The sequence below is a fragment of the Lepidochelys kempii genome, chromosome 5 (genome assembly GCF_965140285.1).
Source record: "Lepidochelys kempii isolate rLepKem1 chromosome 5, rLepKem1.hap1, whole genome shotgun sequence".
In the NCBI taxonomy this organism is placed as follows: domain Eukaryota; kingdom Metazoa; phylum Chordata; order Testudines; family Cheloniidae; genus Lepidochelys; species Lepidochelys kempii.
The window spans coordinates 50,863,055-50,884,897 of record NC_136384.1 but is presented as its reverse complement, the minus strand read 5'-3'; the positions used below and the strand labels follow the sequence as shown (position 1 = coordinate 50,884,897).

At 39.2% G+C, this 21,843-nt stretch overlaps 1 protein-coding gene across 2 annotated transcripts in view; it reads left to right on the top strand.

Moving 5' to 3' along the window:
- MCCC2 (methylcrotonyl-CoA carboxylase subunit 2) overlaps window positions 1-20,705 on the top strand; it is a 91,577-nt gene extending 70,872 nt beyond the window's left edge. For both annotated transcript variants that reach the window (XM_073344321.2, XM_073344319.2), the window contains 5 exons: window positions 2,044-2,110; window positions 2,337-2,493; window positions 3,365-3,479; window positions 12,611-12,696; window positions 20,298-20,705. In XM_073344321.2, coding sequence (XP_073200422.2) covers window positions 2,044-2,110; window positions 2,337-2,493; window positions 3,365-3,479; window positions 12,611-12,696; window positions 20,298-20,415 — 543 coding nt within the window. In that variant the 3' untranslated portion in view covers window positions 20,416-20,705. The remainder of the gene's footprint in view (window positions 1-2,043; window positions 2,111-2,336; window positions 2,494-3,364; window positions 3,480-12,610; window positions 12,697-20,297) is intronic.
- Window positions 20,706-21,843: the final 1,138 nt, after the last annotated feature.

Below are 21,843 nucleotides of genomic sequence, written 5' to 3'. Positions count from 1 at the left end.
GATTTATCTTCTGTAAGGGCCATAACCTGATCGTGTGTGCTTTTTTCATTACATTATTTTTAACAGTTCCAAAACTATACAGACCTATTTAAAATGGCAGACCTGGCCTACTGTGGCTTTTCCCCATAGTGATCACTAGTTTTTTGAGTGCTTCTGTGTGTATTATCACTGTTTTTTCCTCTTTGCTAGCAACTGGGGGTTATTTGGGTATTGTGAAAAGGTCACGGTTTTTTGTTACTATCGTGCACCCCCAAGGGGTTTATGGGCTGAAAGAATGGTCATTAATTTAAACTCTATCAGCAGAGGATTAATAAGGTTTTTAAATGAAGGAACAATATGTAATAATGACTGAAAAGCCAAGTCTTTCATTTGTGTCAGGTTTACATTTTTCAGTATCAGTACGACCACCTGCTTCTTGCCCTTTCAGGTTAATTTATACCGATATCACAGAATAGATTTTGTGTTACAGAATTAAGATCCCCTCTTCCCCTTCCCACCCCCCCCCCCAAAAAAGAAAGAAAATGCGTCAAAGCCATCTCAGCTTGTTTGTTGTTTTTTCATGGTTTACCTAAGAATGTAAAACACGCTCTTTTTATCTTCACATGTGATAAAACTAACCACATATAATAGGCTGAAAGTATGAAGGCTAAAATATCCTTGGCAATGACTCACAGGCATATATAATCTTGTGGACTATCTCACTACTCTGATGCTTTGTAAATACTCTGCATTTTTGCCTTGCCTCACTGATCTTGGCCATGCTCAGTGAGCTAGTGGGTTCTTTGTCCTCTTGACCTGCTCTCCAAGTTGGTCAGCATTTCAGTCAGTATTCAAGTTCAATCAATTGTATGGGATTCCTCCAAACATAATACAATAAAATGTTTTTGTACCTGAACTCTGCATCACCCACCCCGCAACAACCAGGCCTTTGGAAATGCTAGAGTGGGGTGGACAGGGATGGACAAATTCCCAAAGGCTGCGTGACCGCGGGTAGGTTTGCCAAGGATGGTTTAGGCACAGTTGATTTAATGTGCAAAACAAAACGTTAAGGGACAAAGCCAATAAAATTAAGAAAAAGTTTAGTGGTTTTTCAAATTCTTGACTACAGCCCCAAACTGCCCTTGCTGCTGAGGTTATCTTGGAGTCCTCCCTCAGGCAGGTCTGCCTCTGTGGAACTACAAGGAGCAGTGACCTCAGCCTGTTAATGGCTTTCTATACAGCAGCATTGTTCTTGTTGCCTTAGGCTATGTCTGCACTGCAGACCTTACAGCGGCACCGTTGTACTGCTGCACTTGTGCCGCAGCAAGGTCTCCTGTGCAACCGCTCTGTGACGTAGCACTGTTCATACCGGCACTTATGTCCGTCTGGGGTGTGTTCTTTTTACACCCCTGACTGACAAAAGTGCTACTGTAGACATAGCCTTAATTTTGTTACCTGCTGTTTGCTACACCTGTTCTTTAAATTAACCCCACCTCTAATGGCAGCAATTACCAGAGTGTAACTGATTGCAGAGGAATCTGCTGCCATTTCTTCACTAGGTAAAATCACCCTTAGTTAGGAAATGAGGAGAGGGAGAATAAAAAGACAGAATTTCCTCTGTGCTCCACGGAAATGATGGAGACATTGAATACTGCAGTAGTTTGGAAGACTAGGAAAGGTAAGGAACTGAGGATTTGGGTAGATTTCACTGGAAGGAATGTAAAAATGTGGTTTCACTCATAACTGTGGTTTTTATCTTTTTATTTTCCATTATACAGTATTACTTGTTACTTTATCTTTGAACCTACGCATTAGTTACAGGTTTCTGTTTCCATTGAAGTCAGTGGAAGTTTTGCTGTTGACTTTAGTGGGAAGAGGAGTAGGTCCTGCCCCCAGTGTGTCCCCTGTGATGAAGGGGACAAAGCAGGGCCTGCCCTTGTTCCCACTTGAAGCCTATGGCAAAATTTCCATTGGAAGTAGAGTGACAATAACATCAAGCAGAGCGACTGTAGATATTGCTTCACTCATTCATCTCTTAACAGTTTACCTTTACTCTGTTTGCAGGGAACTCATTTTATACAATTATGTTGCCAAAGAAATATTCCCATTGTGTTTTTGCAGAATATCACAGGTGAGTAAACCTGACTAATAGGCTTTGTTGCTGGTCATTCAGGGTCAGGCACTGAAGCAGCATCTATGTGTATATTATCTGTATCTCAATTGCTCAGAAACCAGCCTGTCTGAACATATAGGCCCGTTCCCATCAATGATTTATAATAATATGGTTTTGTTTAAGTGAGTGCTGTATAGCTAGTATTTAGCAACTGAAAGATCTTGTTCATCTTAAAATGTATTAGGTTTCATGGTTGGTAGAGATTATGAAGCTGGAGGAATAGCAAAGGATGGAGCCAAGATGGTAACTGCAGTAGCCTGTGCCAGTGTACCTAAAATAACAGTAATTATTGGCGGATCCTATGGTGCTGGAAACTATGGTATGTGTGGAAGGGCATATAGGTAAGTATCACTCCTGATTATAATAGGAAGTAAAGGTTTCATATGCCTTTCAAATCCCATTACCCCAAAATTAATTTTAACTCTGGCAGAAATTGTGCTGCCTTTGTTTAGAAAGCATCTTGCACACAGTGAGTGTGACCAGAAGTAAATAATAGCTGTAGGACCTTGTGGAGATTGTTAGGCTCATAACTTAACTATTATTAAAATGTTGTGGTGGAGGAAATTCTCAGGAAGAAAAATAGCTAACTTCTTGAAAACAAAACTATTGCTCCATTGCTAAAAAATGAAAAATGGCTGCTGTTTTTTGTGCCTTTCACAGCAACCATAGTGGGCTGGATCCCGTAACCCTTATTCATACGAGTAGTGCTTATTTGTGTGAAAGTCCCATTGGATGCAGGGTGTCTGATTGTATGAGTAATGTTTATAGGATCCACCCAAAATTTTTGTTAGTTTTTTAGTCTCTGTTCACACTATTCAAATAGTGTTTTTGATGACATCAATGTGTCTGTTTCTGTTGAAGCTGCATTTGTTAACTAAAGTAAAGAGTCATGTGACAGGTTTATTTGTTCTGTCTTGTGTGCTTTTTTTCGGGGGGGGCGCTTTTTGTGGGGTGAGGGAGATGGAAGACAAATGTTTAAGAAATGTAGATACTAGAACCTTTAAAATAGAAACAATGGAGCATATTTTTCAAACCCTATAACATGATGTTACAAACAATGGAGTATTGTTCTAGCTTAATTTACATTTTTAAAATAAACCCTATCAATACAAATAACAGAATTGTTCACCTCAACAGTGTATTTTTTAATTCTCTGGTAAAAAGCTGATCTTTGTGTTTTGTTTTAAGTTTGTTTAATGTTGTATTTTTCAGTCCAAGATTTCTTTATATGTGGCCAAATGCTCGCATCTCAGTGATGGGAGGAGAACAAGCCGCAACTGTTCTGGCCACAGTAGCTAAAGACCAAAAAGCAAGGGAGGGGAAAGAGGTACTATCACTCTCTTCTGCTTACCCCTGATAAGATCCGGGCAAATGCCAAATGAAAGTAGAGACTCTTAGTCTACCCCTTGTATTATGAGTACCATCATTTTCATCTAATCTTGCATTGTAGCTGGCTTACGTTGTAATACCTTCCCTTTGACCTGGTAGAGTGCTATCACGCAACATTTTGATTAAAGAACTAGAACAATATAAAATTCACATGGGGGCCCATTAAATGGATTAAAAGCTGTCTAACTGATAGGTCTCAACATGTAATTGTAAATAGGAAATGGTCATTGAGTGGGTGCGTTTCTAGTGGGGTCCCACAGGGATTGGTTCTTGGTCTACGCTATTTAACATTTTTGTATATGACCTGGAAGAAAACATACAATCAGATGACATGAAGATTGGGGGAGTGGTAAATAATGAAGAGGACAGATCTCTGATTCAGAGTGTTTAGATTGCTTGGTAAACTGGACTCAAGTTGGTTACTTGGTAAACTGGACACATTTCATTATAATGTGGGTAAATGTTGTTAAGGGGCTTATTCCTTCATCCACTTACTTTCCTGGTCCTTCTCGCATGAACAGAGAGCAACAATACCCAAAGTCCAAAGGTGCAAACAATTTGATGTTTGTTGGGGTGAACTTCCAGCAAGTATGATTCCAGTTTCCTTCCTTAGTGTCCCCCTTCCCAGCTCTGACAGCACAGAGCCTTACCTGTGTCCCTGTTCCCATTCCCCCCTTTAGCAAAACATGATTCCAGTTTCCCCACCCCCATTCCCTGTTCCCATTTCCCCCCCTTACTTCCTGATTGACTGCAGACGATATAGTAAAACTTGAGTTCTGCTTAGCTATACCTTAACCTATCATTTTACTGAAATTTAACTAACTAATCCTAACATATTGTAACATGATTATTCAACTAATTATATCCCACCACCTTAATTAGCTTACACCCAGCAAAATTAATTATACAGCAGACAGAAACAATTACAGAACCAGACAGAGATTATACAGATAAACAATAGGGAAATGAGGACTACAATGATAGAACAACACAGAAATGAGGATTTCACATCCCAGCTATTGATAAGTGAGTTCTTGCCAGACAGGATGCTATCGAACTAAGTTTCCTTTTACATTTTCTAGACACTTCCCTTTCTCTAGAGGTGATAGGCATTATCAGGACAGGATTGTATTCCTAACAGCCCAATAGCACCTTATTTCAATGTGACTAGTTCGGAATGTAAAGATGTGACTGTTCGCTTCCCAGCTTATGGCTGCCTCTGCTGCTTAGCCAAAAATCTTAGCCTAAGAACAGGGCCTCAGACTGTCACAGTGAGAAAAGGCCGTTACACCGGCAGACAGTGATTTTGATTCTTTCTTTTATACCTCTATAACTAGCTAAGTGATAAGAATACACCTAAATTCTTCGAGTATAGGCCTTTACAGACAGGCCTGAATATCTATATCCTAACAAATGTAAATGTGTATATATATATATATATATAGTAACAAAGAATGTAGGCCATAGCTACAGGATGGGGGACTCTATCCTGGGAAGTAGTGACTGAAAAAAATCTGAGGGTCATGGTGAATAATGAGCTAAACATGAACTCCCAGTGCTATGCTTTGGCCAAAAGGGCTAATGCAATCCTGGAATGCAGAAACGGGGGATTCTTGTGTAGGGATGGAGAAGTTATTTTATCTTTGCATGTAGCACTGCTCCAACCACTGCTGGAATACTGTGTGTCCAGTTCTGGTGTCCACAGTTCAAGAAAGTTCTTAAACTGGAGCGGGAAAAGAGATGAGTCATAAGAATAATTAAAGGATTAGAAAACATGGTTATGGTGGTAGACTGAGCTCTTTGAGTCTATCTAGTTTTACAAAGAATGTTAAGGAGTAACTTGATCAGTTCATAAGTACCTACATAGGGAACAAATATTTAATAATGGGCTTTTCAATCTAGCAGAGAAAGGTAGAATACGATCAAATGGCTGAAAATTGAAGCTATACAAATTCAGACTGGGTAGAAGGTGTGCATTTTTAACAGTGAAGGTAATTAACCATTGGAACAATTTACCAAGGGTTATGGTGGGTTTTCCATCACTGATAATTTTTAAATCAAGATTGGATGTTTTTCTAAAAGATCTGCTGCAGGGATTATTTTGCGGAAGTTCTATGGCCTGATTTATACAGGAAGTCAGACAAGATTATCACAATGATTCTGTCTGGCTTTGGAGTCTATGAATCTGACACTTAACAGTTTAAGGCTTCTGTTAATGCTGCTCAGTGGTGTGACTAGCAGGGGGTGTTCATGAAATGCTAGTGCTTGCATCTTTCCAGTAGCAAGTGACTTGCCCTGTTTCCACTAGCTTAGGAGACAATTACTTAAAAAAAATTTTTTTCCCAGGTTTTCTCTCTCTTTGGGCCCTAGGGCCGGATCCTCAGCCCTGCCTCAGCTTAGCATTTGGAGATTCCCCTATGGGGGAGATAAAAGAGGAATATCTGAAAGCACAAAGTGTCTTTTTCCAATTACATTTGCAGTGACTTTGATTTCACCATTTTCATTTGAAATTTGTGGTATTTAAATAAGCCTGCAATTGTTTTGATTTAACGAATAGGCAAAGGAATTGGAAAACATCACTTGTGACTGTTTTTGTATTATATTTCTTATGCTTATGTCAGGGCATCTTGATCACTAACACGAAATGGAAGATACCTATAGTTGCCATGGAAACTGAATACATCCTTACATGTGAAATGATCTGTTTCAATGTATTACAGAATATTGGAGTCAAATGTAGAAAATAGATATTAATAATGAAGCAGAAAATGGACATTGTCACTGGCTATGAAAGTTTTCCTTTTTATCTATTAAACTAATACTTCGCATTAAAGTGTTTTTATTGTAATATGTCGTACTCAGAGTTTTTTATTGTGAATAACAATCAGGATAATGACATTTTTGGATTTTATCTCTCCCATCTGCTTAGCATTCCGATTGCGTATTGCCTGAATACTTGGGCTCTATATGGGTAGAGTAAAATTTACCCTTCCTCTCTCTGCCTCATTTTCCCCAATCTGTAGAATTGAGATATTACCGTGAAGAGAAGTTTTGATACTGAATTACAGTTAGTTTGTAAAATGTTTTAAGAACCTCAAATGAGACATGATATAAGTGTCATTTCATGTTTTTGTGGTTATAATTAAGGAAAGCCAGAACTTTGTATTTATTATTGCAGTATTCTTGTCAGCAAGTTAAAGAAGTATGGGCTGGATGAATGCACTATAAGGTGGGTAGAAAGTTGACTAGATTGTCGGGCTCAACGGGTAGTGATCAATGGCTCCATGTCTAGTTGGCAGCCGGTGTCAAGTGGAGTGCCCCAGCGGTTGGTCCTGGGGCCGGTTTTGTTCAATATCTTCATAAATGATCTGGAGGATGGTGTGGATTGCACTCTCAGCAAATTTGCGGATGATACTAAACTGGGAGGAGTGGTAGATATGCTGAAGGGCAGGGATAGGATACAGAGGGACCTAGACAAATTGGAGGATTGGGCCAAAAGAAATCTGATGAGGTTCAATAAGGATAAGTGCAGGGTCCTGCACTTAGGACGGAAGAACCCAATGCACAGCTACAGACTAGGGACCGAATGGCTAGGCAGCAGTTCTGCGGAAAAGGACCTAGGGGTGACAGTGGACGAGAAGCTGGATATGAGTCAGCAGTGTGCCCTTGTTGCCAAGAAGGCCAATGGCATTTTGGGATGTATAAGTAGGGGCATAGCGAGCAGATCGAGGGACGTGATCGTCCCCCTCTATTCAACATTGGTGAGGCCTCATCTGGAGTACTGTGTCCAGTTTTGGGCCCCACACTACAAGAAGGATGTGGATAAATTGGAGAGAGTCCAGTCAAGGGCAAGAAAAATGATTAGGGGTCTGGAACACATGACTTATGAGGAGAGGCTGAGGGAACTGGGATTGTTTAGTCTGCAGAAGAGAAGAATGAGGGGGGATTTGATAGCTGCTTTCAACTACCTGAGAGGTGGTTCCAGAGAGGATGGTTCTAGACTATTCTCAGTGGTAGAAGAGGACAGGACAAGGAGTAATGGTCTCAAGTTGCAGTGGGGGAGGTTTAGGTTGGATATTAGGAAAAACTTTTTCACTAGGAGGGTGGTGAAACACTGGAATGCGTTACCTAGGGAGGTGGTAGAATCTCCTTCCTTAGAAGTTTTTAAGGTCTTGGCTGGGATGATTTATTTGGGGATTGGTCCTGCTTTGAGCAGGGGGTTGGACTAGATGACCTCCTGAGGTCCCTTCCAACCCTGATATTCTATGATTCTATGATTAGCATTTATTTGATGCCAAATACTGTAGTTGCCTTACAAGGCTTAAATTAAGAATGTCAGGATGACAGTAAGAGATCAAAAACCATTCTCCCCTGTATTATATCAGTCAGCTAGGAAACCAGGACAGGCATCTCTGTTCAGCAAAGCACTTGAGTATGTGCTTGAGTTTCATTGGTGTAAAAGATTACACGAGGCTCAGGCCAGCAGGGAATCTGGACCATTGACTTCAATGGGACTGCTCACATGCTTAAAGTTAACCAAATGTGTAAGTGCTTTTTTGGATCAGGATCTCAATCATTTGGGAACATCTGGCCAAAGAAGTGCATCTTAAGGTCTTTCTGGAAGTGGCTAGGTTCATCCTTACCCTTAATTTCACAGATGGTGAACTCCAGCAGTGTTGGGCTCAAGAGAAATAAAGTATTATGTATTGACAGAAGCAAATATATATATATATATGAAAATAAATAAATGGTCAAAATATTAACATAAGCCTGATGTGTTTTGTTTACTTTTCAAAGTAATGGCTTACAAAGTTTGTTTTATTTTTTTAAAATAACATTGTTCCAGATTCTCAGCTGATCCAACAAAGAACTTAAAAACATGCTTAACTTTAAACATAGGAATAGTCCCATTAACGGAAGTTGAGGGAGCAACACAAATTTGTGACAGCTGAGAATTTAGCCTGATATTTATATTTAATGAAAGCTTAAAAAAGGGGGTGGGAGTGAGATCCTCCTTCTGTTCTAGTCCCTTTAGACCAAGTGAAAGGTCTGCAGTGACAGACTGGGGCTCTAAAAGACCTGGATTTGCTGAGGGAGGATTTCCCCACTACAAGCACTGCAGATGACAGCTGTAGGGCTGCCTGCCAAGCATCCCCTCACAAGCTCTGGTGTAGGTGGCATACTGGGATAACAGGGGTGTATTGGGGCTGCAGTATGGGAGGCTGCCATAATTTAGGTTCCCAGGGCTGTTTAAATTACATTATGTCTGGAGCAGCCCAAGGTTATGAGGGTGCAAAGGTGGCTTAAAGCAAAATCTCAGCTGAAAGAGAAGTCCAAAACCTGGTTTATTTTACTATTTTTATCATTTAAAATATGGCCTCAATAATTTTAAAATAGCGAATCTCAAATTACAGCACTTAAAAACTCTTAAATACATGACTAATAAGCAACTGAAAATGGAGATTTTATTAGAAATTTTTGACATGCATTAGGATAGAGTTGTTTTACCCTTTTGTATTGCAAAATTGTCAGGGTGCCTATTTTAATTTTAATGCATGTCACTTGATTCGCTAAAGTGAGAATTGTGGGTGGAGCAGGGTGAAAAATGCCTGGAGATGGTTTATGCAGTGTAATTCTAGCCGTGATGGTCCTAGAATATTAGAGAGACAAGGTGGGTGAGGTAATGTTTTTTATTGAATCAACTTCTGTTGGTGAGAGCGACAAGCTTTTGAGCCACACTTAAGGGGGGGATATGATAGAGGTCTATAAAATCATGACTGGTGTGGAGAAAGTAAATAAGGAAGTGTTATTTACTCCTTCTCATAACACAAGAACTAGGGGTCACCAAATGAAATTAATAGGCAGCAGGTTTAAAACAAACAAAAGGAAGTATTTTTTTCACACAATGCACAGTCAATCTGTGGAATGCCTTGCCAGAGGATGTTGTGAAGGCCAAGATTATAACAGGGTTCAGAAAAGAACTTGACAAGTTCATGGAGGGTAGGTCCATCAATGGCTATTGGCAAGGATGGTGTCCATAACCTCTGTTTACAAGAAGCTGGGAATGGGCAATAGGGGATGGAACACTTGATTACCTGTTCTGTTCGTTCCCTCTGGGGCACCTGGCATTGGCCACTGTTGGAAGACAGGATACTGGGCTATATGGACCTTTGGTCTGATACAGTATGGCTGTTCTTATGTTCCTACACACAGCTCTTCTTCAGGTCTGGGAAAGGTATGAACATCACAGCTACATGAAAGGTGGAACAGATTCTTTAGCGTAAGTAGTTAGCACATATTCTAAGGGGCTGTTCAAGGTAGAGTGGCCTGTTAACACCTCTACAGTCATAAGACACACTTGAGGAAAAAAAATCCAAGACTGTTACCTGGAAATCATGCAAGAAATCCAGAACAACTATGACCTCACCCCACCCCACCCCACTGCCTCACCTCCCAGTGACAGCCATCCAACACAAAAATAAATAGTGGAACCAATTGCAACTACTCTACAACCCACAGAACACCACTTCTGGGAGAAACCATGGCACCATACCCAACACATGGACACTACACGACAACCAAACTTCATCACTTTATCAAGACTACCATTAACTGGAGTTGAATTATCTGTACTGTCTAAGGGACTGAACTTCTGCCCAACTACAGAACCTGATATCATACTAATATGTGGACAACTAGAAGAATTCTTCCGTTGTCTCTGCCTCAAAGAATTCTTTCACAGCAGTGATGACACCACTCACAATTACCATATCCCTTCCGACAATCATAAGAAAAAGGAATTAAATACTGGACACCACAGAGCGGATGAAACCATGCTCTTGATCACTGCATTAATTGCTTCAGGGAAAAAAATTGACTGTGAAATCTTTAACAAACATAATCTTTCCACTGCCGAGAGGATAGCCATTCAATCCCTGAAATCTAACTACCAGATAGTGATCAAACCAGCAGACAAAGGGGATGCCATTGTAGTCCTCAACCATGATGCTGCATTAATGAGGCCGACTGACAACTATCTGAAATCACGTACTATAAAGAACTCAGAGAAGACCCCACACCACAATTTACCCAGCAACTTAAGGATATCATCAAATCCTTCCCCAAACAACTCCAGGAGAAACTCTGTTAACTCGTCACCCATGAACCTACCCCATGAACCTTCTACATGCTTCCCAAGATACACAGACCAGGGAACCCAGGCAGACTCATCCTATCTGGCCATGGCATTCTTACTGAAGGAATATTGGGACTCTCTTAAACCATCCTCAAACTAATCTCCACACAAAGGGCCAGCTTCCTCCAGGACACAACTGACTTCCTCCACAAACTCCACAACATTAGCAACCTCCCTCAGAACATCATCCTTTCCACCGTGGATGTCACTTCCCTGTACACCAACATCCCTCAGAATGATGGTATAGCTGCCTGCCTGAAATATTTACAAGACAATGGACAACCCTCAGATATCCACCCCAAGCAGATATCCAAACTCATCCATTTCATCCTCACCCATAACAATTTTACGTTCAACAGCAAACACTTTCTCCAAACCATGGGAACAGCCATGGGTACTAGGATGGCTTTCCAATATCCCAACCGCTTCATGGGCCACCTTGAAGAAGAATTTCTGGACAAATGCACCATGAAACCAGTGATATACCTGAGATACAAAAATGATATTTTCATCCTCTGACCAGACGTTTAAACTCTGTCATAGATTTCCACCATAACTTCATCAACCACCACCCGTCCATTAAACTCTCTGGGATGCTCCCACACTAGTATAAACTTTCTGGAAACCACAATCAGCTTCAGCAATGGAACCCTACAGGCCACCATATACAAGAAACCCACAGATCACCACATCTAACTTCAGATATCTAGTAACCACCCCAAACACACCAAGAAATCTGTTCTCTACAGCCAGGCACTCAGATACCACAGAATACCACTTTCTCCGAGGAGAAAATCTGGGATATACACCTTAACACATTTAAAATGGCCTTCACCAAACAAGGACACTCCACCAGAAAAGTAGATTACATTATGGAATGGGCCACCCAAATACCTCGGGAGAACCTGCTTCAATACCGAAATAAAACTCCTTCCAACCTCATACCCATAGTTGTCACCTCCCACCCCATACTGGAACTCATATGGGTATCCTCAAACAACTACAACCCATACTCAGTGGGAACCACATCCTGAAAGAAATCTTTCCTGAACCCCCACTTCTGGCCTTCAAACAGCCCCCCAACTTCTCCAAGCTCATAATCAGATGCAAGCTTCCCACAGACTAGGACACACCAACTCAAAGCGGCATCAGACCCTGCCAGAACAACAGATGCAAAACCTGTAGACATATTTCCACTGCTACAATGATCAGCACCTCCTCCAACACAGCTTTCAAGATCCATGGATCCTATACATGCCAATTACAACATGTGTAATTACCCCAATATCAACTCTGTGGTTAAATGAGTCCATCACTATGCTCTCTAATGAACTTACACAGGAAAATGATCAAAAGCAAAAACACCCTATCACCTGTGGGTGAACACTGTTTTCACAAAGTGATCACTCTCTCTTACTATCCATCCTCATCCTCAAAGGAAACCTACACAACACTTTCAAAAGATAAGTCTGGGAGCTTAAATTCATAACTCTGCTAGACACTAAAAATCATGGACTGAACAGAGACACTGGATTTGTGGATTACTACAACAATCTGTAACCCACTAACCCCCTATTTTTGTATGTGCTAATTACTTATACTAAACAATCTGTTCCATCTTGCATTTAACTGTGATGCTCTGAGTAACTTTCCCAGATTTGAATTGCTGTGTGTGGCTCGAAAGCTGGTCTCTCTCACCAACAGTAGTTGGTCCAATAAAAGATATTACCTCACACACCTTGTCTCTGGAGATAGTTTAGCAAGTCACTTCTTGGCTGTTGTTTGAGATGAAGATCTGATGTCATTGTGTAAGTAGGTATTCTGAAGAATTTCTTGTACAGACAGTGTTCAGTTACTCGCTTTATTCCTTACAGTTATCTGAGGCAGATGAAGCAGCTTTGAAGGAGCCAATCATTAGGAGGTTTGAAGAGGAGGGAAACCCTTATTATTCCAGTGCAAGGTAACATGTAAATGTCTATTCCCAGAATGCGATGATATAACCAGAATGTGTTAACACCTTTTAGATCTTAATGCTGAACAACGGACCAGTTACACACAGTTTAAAACAATCTGGAACAAGGGTTTTGTTTAGTGTCCACAGGTACTATGCAATCCAAACCATGGTTCCATCTATCTTGTCTCTGACAGCGGGCAATACCTGATGCTTTAAAGGAAGGTTTCCAGAATGCAGCAAGTTAGTTGTGTACCACTATGTATGTAGGGATGTGGTGGAGAGGGAGATTCTTTACAGATTCCTACAGATGGTCATAGGACCCTATGAAGCATGACATTTGATTTCTCATATCGTTGTAGCTTGTCGAACTACAAACATCAAGGATGATAAACTTACCCACTTTTTTTAATAAGTGTCCAATTTTGTATTTGTATATATCTGATCTTCCACGGGTTACTTGTGCACTGGGTAAAGGGACATTGCTTTATTAATTCTAAATATGCTTCCTTTTTCAAAAGGTTATAAAGGTTGGGCTTATATATTTTGAATACCTCAGTTAAATCCCTTTTAAGTCAAATGCCCTTACAGGCTAAATTATCATAGTCTTTGCAACCTTCCTTTTCATGTAAACCTCAGCGTTTTACTATTTGTCCTCCTTCTTCGGTTCTTTTTAATTTCTTTTTATAGCTTTCTTGAGGTGAGGTGATCAAGTAATGGGCACGCTATTCTGGAGGAGGGCACATACCATTAAAATGTAAATAATGTGTTCTCTTTTCCTTTTATAGTGAGCATATATACAGCAACCTTGTGAAATTTTTGACACTTCTCTCCACTTCTAACCCCATATTTAACTTCTTGATAATGACTGATGCTACTTTTTTGATGTTACCAAATTCTTCACTGATGCCACCACTAAAATTTTGTGCATGTGTTGATCTTCTGTTGCATTTATTATTGTAAATCATTTTCGTCGCCCTCCCATGCCTCTCATCGCTTAGGTCTGTTCAAAATGCTGACAGGAAAATCATCTTCTGATCACATCAGTCCCCCTCTGAATCCTTCTAAAGGGTTCCTTACCCTTATGCTATCAAATTCACGGTCTTTGTCTTTACTTACAAAATACTATATCATTTTTCCTTATATCTCTGGCCGTATCTACACTACAGTCGCTGCAGTGGCACAGCTATGGCGTTGCAACTTTGCTGTTGTAACACCACAGTGTAGGCACTTGCTCCAGTGATGTAGGGTTATTTTTCCGTCACTATAGGTAATCTCCTCCTCCGAGAGGCGGTAGCTAAGTCAACGGAAGACTGGGTGTTAGGCAGACCAAATATGTCACAGAGGACACAACATTTTTCACAGTCGTGAGTGACGTAGCTAGGTCAATCTAATTTTTAAGTGTAGACCAGGCCTCTGTTTCTATTACCACTATTCCTAACCATGCCCTACACCCTTCTCTCTTTTGCCATATGGTACCGTTGTAGTCTCTTCCTCAGCTTGCCTTATCTCTCATCATGCTGCCTGCTTCTCCTTGTTCTCAATTTCACTAATGGCAATGTACACAGTTTATAAAAAGAATTGCACCACAGTTAAAAACAAGTGTTATTCCAAGATCTAATTATCTATGCCGTAAGTTTTACAAGTTCTGATTAGCTAGCTGTAGTGGGACTATATTGTGACTCCTGGTGTCTTCCTTCAAATCTCTCCTTAAAACTCAAGTAACTTGCTCCTACCCTTTTCTCACCAGTGATTTTTACACCCTACCTTAAGTGAACTGTTGTCCACTATATAAATTATTTTTAATGGCAGCGATCCCAAGCATTGTATTTACTTTCATCTTTTGCTTATGGTAGTAAATAAATGAATACCTTTGAATAAAGACATAGACTATGCTAAAAGTTAGCAAGAAGTTTCTCTTTTGGTAAATCCCCTGAGTATGCTTAGAATTATTTAATTCCAGACACACTCTGTCAGTAGGGGTAAATTTGCGTTGTTACAATTGTAAATGTGATTAATTTAACCATTTTAATAAAAGTATGTTAACAGGTGTTTGTAAGCAATAAGCTCCTATATTTAAGCAGTCTCTATGCATATGTCAACTCCTAGTAATTATGTAGACACAAAGCAATCTGTTTTGTTTGGTTTTTTTACTCTCAGGTTAGTGCATTATTTATGAAGTCATAAACTATTACTAACTTTTATTGATTGGTGACATGATGACTTGCACACTTCATCTATTTGTTAGCCAATTGAAGCTTTATAAGATTTGTTCTGAGTATAGATAGAGACTGTGGACCAGGTCCTCAGCTGGTGTAAATCAGTGTGGCTCCATTAAAGTCAATAGAGCTAATTTGGTTTGTACCAATTGAGGATCTGCCCCTATATCACTCTTACAAAGCCTCAGATTTATCCCTCAGGAAGAGAGAAAAATTACAGTAAGGATTTTAATTTTTTTATGATTGGATTGTAAACAGAAGAATTTTTCACTGAACTAATTACATTAAAAATTACAGTTAGGGTGTCTGTATTTAGACCAAATCCTTAATTTGCTGGAGGAGAAAATGAACTCTTTGATTTTGTTAATTTGTCCCTTTTTTAATTTATTTATTATTTTTTTTACATATCCACTGGAATCTTATTCATAATCTCTTTGTACTGAGGACTGAAAAATTATTGGATTTATTAGGCGTGCAATATGTGTACAGTTGTGATGTAAAAAACAACTCCAGTTCCCCCAAAACAGCCAACAACCCATTGTTCATATTTAGAGTAATAGTTACGTGTAAGGAGAGAGATTTAAATATTATCCTAGGGCCCACATGTTTTAAAAATGGGTGTTTCCATTCTCAAAAGTGTCAAGTGATTTTTTGGGGGCCTGGCTTGCGACATCTTAGAGTGTGCTCAGCAGTTTCTGAAAGTCACACTGCTGCAACTTAAGTACGTAAAATAACTAGTTATTCTGAAAATTTAGGCCGAAACCCATATTTGGATACCTAAATAAGTGGCCTAATTTCAGTGGGAGCTGCTGAGTACTCAGCAAGAAACCTAACTTTAGGCATCCTTTAAAAAAATAAAAAACTTTGCCTAATTCTTCAGTCGAGGGAGAGCAGTTTGTTTGTTCATAAAATACTGTCCCAAAATGAGCTAGGAGCTTCACAGTCATAAACTAAGACAAGTCTCTGGCCTGAAGACCTTACAGTCTAAGGGCAGTCTACACTTAAAACGCTGCATCAGCACAGCTGCGCTACTGTATCACTTAAATGAAGATGCTCCTACATTGATGGGAGAGCTTCTCCTGTCAGCGTAGTTAATCTCTTCGGTGAGAGGCGGTAGCTATGTCAATGGAAGAAGCTCTCCCACCAACACCGCTGTCTATACTGGAGGTTAGGTCAGTGTAACTATGTTGCTCATGGGTGTGGATTTTTCACACCCCTGAGTGACGTAGTTCTATGGATGTAAGTCTGTAGTGCAGACCTGGTCTAAGACCCTGAATATACATGGTCTGGGAGCCCTCAATTCCCACCAGTTCTTTTTTTCCTGTGGAAAGAACTGGGCATCTTAATAGGTTTGTCTTCTACCTGTGACTAATATTCACACCTGTCCCCACCAATCATGAATTGTATGCCTACTCCCTTCATACACTTCATTTTCCTCAGTAAGATCTCAGCGTTTGGAATACTGGATTAAGACACTAAGCTTTACACTACTATTTTTGTAGTTTGATGGCCTAGTCCAGTCACCAGTGATATCAAATATTATTTACTCCTGAGGGAATTCTGCGCCAAAAATTAAAAATTCTGTTACATAGTCTCTGTCTGTGCTCTTGGGGCCTGATTCAAAGCCCAATTTACTTCAGTGGGCTTTGAGGCCCTTGAGCAATAAACTTGAAAGTAAAGGGAAGAAAATGCTTTTATGGTCTTAAAATGGAAGCATATTTCCCTATTTGCTTTGTGTATGCAATGTTGCTTATCAATTATAATTTGTTATCTTCAGGATGTCAATATACTTCCCCTTAGTTGTGTTTTCTAATCCAACTTTAATCAATTGTCTGAATAGAACCTTTCACTCTGAACAGTCTTAATTAACGAGAGTCATTAGCCAGCTCTCTTTTTAATGAGCTATATTAATCTGCTTACAGGTTTCCAAATGGAGTTTAATCAGTTTATGTTGTAACAAATTACATGGGCCTTTTTCTTTTCCGGTCTGTTTGTTTCTTTTACTTAGAGTCCCTGTTCTGAATATTTTATGAACATAGATGTGATTCATGTTCTAGCACTGGGTTTTTAATAGGATGTTTAATGTTATGTCCCAATACAGAAGACAGTTTTCTTTAAACAAAGAAAAGCAGAAGGTAATGGTGACCTTGAAAGCAATCTTTACCTTATACAGTGTAAAATCTTTGAGGCTGTCAATAAAAGCTAGTTTGTCATTACAAAAAACAAGTATTCTATTAAAAAAAAGGTGTGTAAAGTTTTGAAAGGTTTTTATTACAACCATAGCCTTTTATAAGGCTGAATTTCTGAGGTTAATTGCTTTGGGCCAGCAATGCTTTCTTAATATAACTTATCCCACAAAAATACAGTTACATTAAACCTCTTTAATGAAATTTGAAATATTGCATTCAATTTTGATGGTTTTACTAAAAGAGATTGAAAAATCATTACGCCAAATAGTGAGGTATATCTCAATACTGCAGGTCCCTCCCAGAGGGACCAAACAAACATGTAACTATCAGAAAATTGAAATGAAATCAAACTTAGAACAAAGAGAAATCACTATATGTAGTTACATTTTATTATCCTTTTAAGATTATGAGGAGCACGGTGACTGAGGGTTTGATCTCCTGAAACTAGATCACTGAGATATCCCAATGTTTATCCAACTGTGCCAAGAAATTAAGCTGATCAAAACTAAATCAGGTTCTAATGGATAATGAAATAAAAATAATACATTTTTATGTGAAATTTGTAGTGAAAACTGCTGAAGTGTTCTTGGTAACATATTCTCTGATGTTACAGAATGTTAGCCATGTATATCTTAGACTGTGATCCCACTGACATTTTCTTAAACTAGGGTTTTATGCATAGATATGAGACACACTCATTATTCCTGAAGAGTTTAAGGCCTGATCTAACTTCCATTAAAGTCCATGGAAACACTCCTGTTGACTTCAGTGGGAGTTAGATTGGTCCTCTATCTCTTCTGGGCTCAAGAGTGTTCTAATTATACTTTTGTGTTTCACTGCTGTGGCTTAAGGAGAAAAAGAACCTAATTTGAGCACTTAATTTTTCAATGTGATATTATTGTTAAAATACAGCAAAAGGTTGTAATTAATGAATGATTATTATTAAAATCCCCAATTTAGAAAAGCACTTAATCACATTCTTAGCTCAAAGCATGTGCTTACACTCTATCAAATTTAGTAAGACATAAGTGGGCATTTAAAGTTAAGTGTGCTTAAGTGATTTCCTGAATCGGGATGCTTTCCTGAATCACATCCTAAGTGCTGATAACATGTGTTATGCTATCCAGGACACAAGCGCAAACAGTATGTCGCTGTCCTGCAACAGTATCTGCTAGTGTGACTCCATGTGGGCATAAGAGTGCCTGCTAGCAGCTCTCATTGTGGGATAGGACCCAGAGGGTACATCTACATGGCAAAAAAACAACCAAACAAAAATGCCAAGGAAGCTAGTCTCAGAGCCCAGGTCAGCTGACTCAGGCTCATGGAGCTTGTGCTACAGGGCTAAAAAGAGCAATGTAAATATTACTGCTCTGGCTGAGGCCTGGGCTTAGAGGCCCAGCCTCCCGTGCCAGATTTCAGAGCCTGGGCTCTTCCCTTACAGGGAATGTCTACACTGCTATTTTTAGTCCCTTAGCATGAGTCCTGTGAGCATGAATCAGTTGACCTGTGTTCTGAGACTCGCTGTCATGTAGATGTGCCCATAGAGACAGAGAGAGGTTAGGAAACAGACGGGAAAACCAGAGAGGGGAAAAGGTTAGGCAATAGGTTTGTAATTTTTTATATTTGTTGGTGTTCATATAGTTTTGTTTCTTGGGAGCATCCTAGAAGAAGTGAGTTTCTGGATATCCTGTTTTTGTGTGTACCCAAGTTGTAAAAGAGAAAATGTAATTAGATATTTTAAAAATTATTTGCTGTGACTTGGTGAAAGTGACACTAACAACAAATTTACAAATTTGTTGCAAACTTCTATTGGTGACTAAGACTCATGAATACTTATTCACATACAGTATGCAGTTCTCTTTATTCTGTTCTTTAGTATTGAGATAAGTGTGCTAAATGTTTTCTTTCCTGTGTGTAACTTGATTTAAAAAAAACAACAACAACTAATCATCAAACAGTATAAAACTGACAACTTGAAATGTTAGCCAGAAGGGAAGACTATTTTTGCTCTTGATTAAAAATTTAGTGTTGGCTACCCATTGTTTTAAAATAACAAGAAAGGACCATCACTTTCAAAACAAATTTACCAAAAGCAGAGCAGTAATTTAAAGACACACAATAAAATTGTCAGTGATGACAATAATGTAGTGATCTCAGAAAAGAATACAAAATAAGTTGCTCTTTTTGGGCCTGGGGAAGGGAATCCTTTTTTTTTTTTTTTAATTTTTTTTAAAGATATTTCATGCTGTGTTGCAGTCCCTCAGCTGGTTAAAATTCACATTGATTTAAATGGACGTTAGCTGCAATAGGACTTCGGTATCTGGTTCTAAACAAAGTGCCTAGGGAAGATAGCTGTACAACATATACAATTTTTAGGACTTTTGGAATTTTTGCTATGGAGCTCATTTGGAGCAGGATGGAATCTTTAGGCACTTATCCTGCAAACAGTCCCATGTGTGCTTAACTTCAATTGGCTGCTTGTATGCTTAATAATAAGCAGGTGCAGAAGTGCCTGTCAATTTGAGGGGTTGGTTGTTCAGAATTCAGAGGAGTTTTTTGTTACTGTGGCATAGCTTTATGAATTCATTGCTTTCAGGGACTTCACTATGGTACAGATTAATTTACAACAGTTTAGAAATAGACTTCAGTAAAGGAGATTAGTGAAATAATGGTTGGCAGTCCATAAAAAAAAAATACTCCCGCACTTTATATCCTTGTGCTTTCATAACTAAACATTTTGAGTTGACAGCTAAGCTAAGCCAAATAACATTTATTAATGATGTTAGTTTACTTTTTAGAATATAGTTACCAACAGGCTGGGGAGCCATTTTCATGATTGGGATCTTTCCCATTTATTTCTCTTGAGATTTTTTTCTCTTGAATTTAGGATGCCATTTTCATACTGAAAAAATAGTATGAATAATCCCAGTTAAAGTAGGTAGAGATTATCCTAGTCATTTATTTAGAACTGTATAGTTAAATCTAGAAGACAAATTGTACAAATAATAAAAATGTAGGCATGAAATTCTGCTTTGTTGCATCAGCATAAATATGAAGTAGCTCAATTGTCTTAAATCAGAATTTGGCCCTTTTTTTATCCACTCCCTCCAACAGAAATATTTATTTACTTCTGTCTGGCTGAAAGCCTATCTCTTGTAAACTGTTTATATAATTCTTCTTTTATTGTTTGGTCTAATTTCAGGTTATGGGACGATGGAATTATTGACCCCGCTAATACAAGACTTGTTTTGGGTCTGAGTCTTAGCGCAGCACTAAATGCACCCACCAAGAGGACAGAATTTGGAGTTTTCAGGATGTGATCTAAATGACTTTTCAGAACACCCTTGTACATTTTTAATCAAAGTTAAAGATCAGATGTACACAGGTAATTCTGAGGAGTACATACATATAGATTTTTGATATAACAATTTTCATACCATGCTTAAGTATTTTTTTAAATATTGTCTGGGATCAGTGCATGCATCGTTTCTGTAATACTGAATCTTGCATTTGGGTGAATAAATTCGAACTATCAGCATTAAGCTAGATCCGTTTGTCAGAGAATCACTGCTATAATCTCTTAACCATTAAAATTACATCCATGAAATGAGTTCTGTTTCTGATGTTTCTCTGTGTTTGCTCCTTTTAAGTCCACATTTTACCTCCAAAATGTGGAAGTTACTCTTGCCATCTAGAACTGGGGTATCACTGAGTGTGCCTGACCCACCAGCCTGGGCTCCCTTTACACTGTATTGCTGTGGCAAGCTCATAAGCCCCATCCAGCACACATTCAGGTAGGGACAAACCCAGCTGCAGTTACATACAGAAGCTGTGAGCAGCTCTGCATGGGAAGGCTTCAGGTAAGGACCTTCGTAAGCTAAGGACGTACAGCGTAAGCTCATGAAATTCGTCCCCGCCCTCAATGTGGAGAGGAATATACACAGCTTTCTGCCCCAGGTTATGATTCCCACATGAACTGGTTTTAGACAAAGCAAAACAAGCTTATTAACTATAAAAGATAGATTTTAAATGGTTATAAGGGATAGCAAAGAGATCAAAACAGATTACCTAGCAAATAAACAAAACTGCAATCTAAGCTTAATATACTAAATAGATTGGATATGAATAGCAGATCCTCACCCTAGGAGATGATACAAGCAGGCTGCAGATTCTTAAGAGCCACAGTGATGTCACTCCCCTGCCTTATATAACTTTTGTATATGGCGGGAACCCTTTGTTTCAAAGCTTGGTTCTCACGTCAGTCAGTGTAAAAGCACTGGTATCCCAAGATGGAGTCCAGCACCAGTTCCGTGTAGCCTCACAGCGGCTGTGAGTCGGAGGTTGTTTGTAGCATTTTCAGGAAGGCTCTCTGCCCCCCAAGGTGGGCAATAAACTTCTTCTAAGGCCTACTGTTCTCCCTAATGATTCATTAACTTGAATGGGCCCTTCCGAACCAGCCGTCTAGACTGAGAGCATTTTGTCTAGTGGGCGTTCCCCATGTATAAACACGATTGTAATACAGATACATAGTCAATATTCCTAACATCAGATACAAAAATGATACATGCATACAAGTAGGATAATCCTATTCAGTAAATCATAGCCTTTCCAATGATACCTCACATGACCTATCCTGCATAAAATGTTGATTATATTATAATCATATAGTATATGAAGAATATGGGGTGCCAGTGTCACACCCTTCCTGGCAGCGTGATCCTCATAGGTAATTGTGGCTCCACATGGGC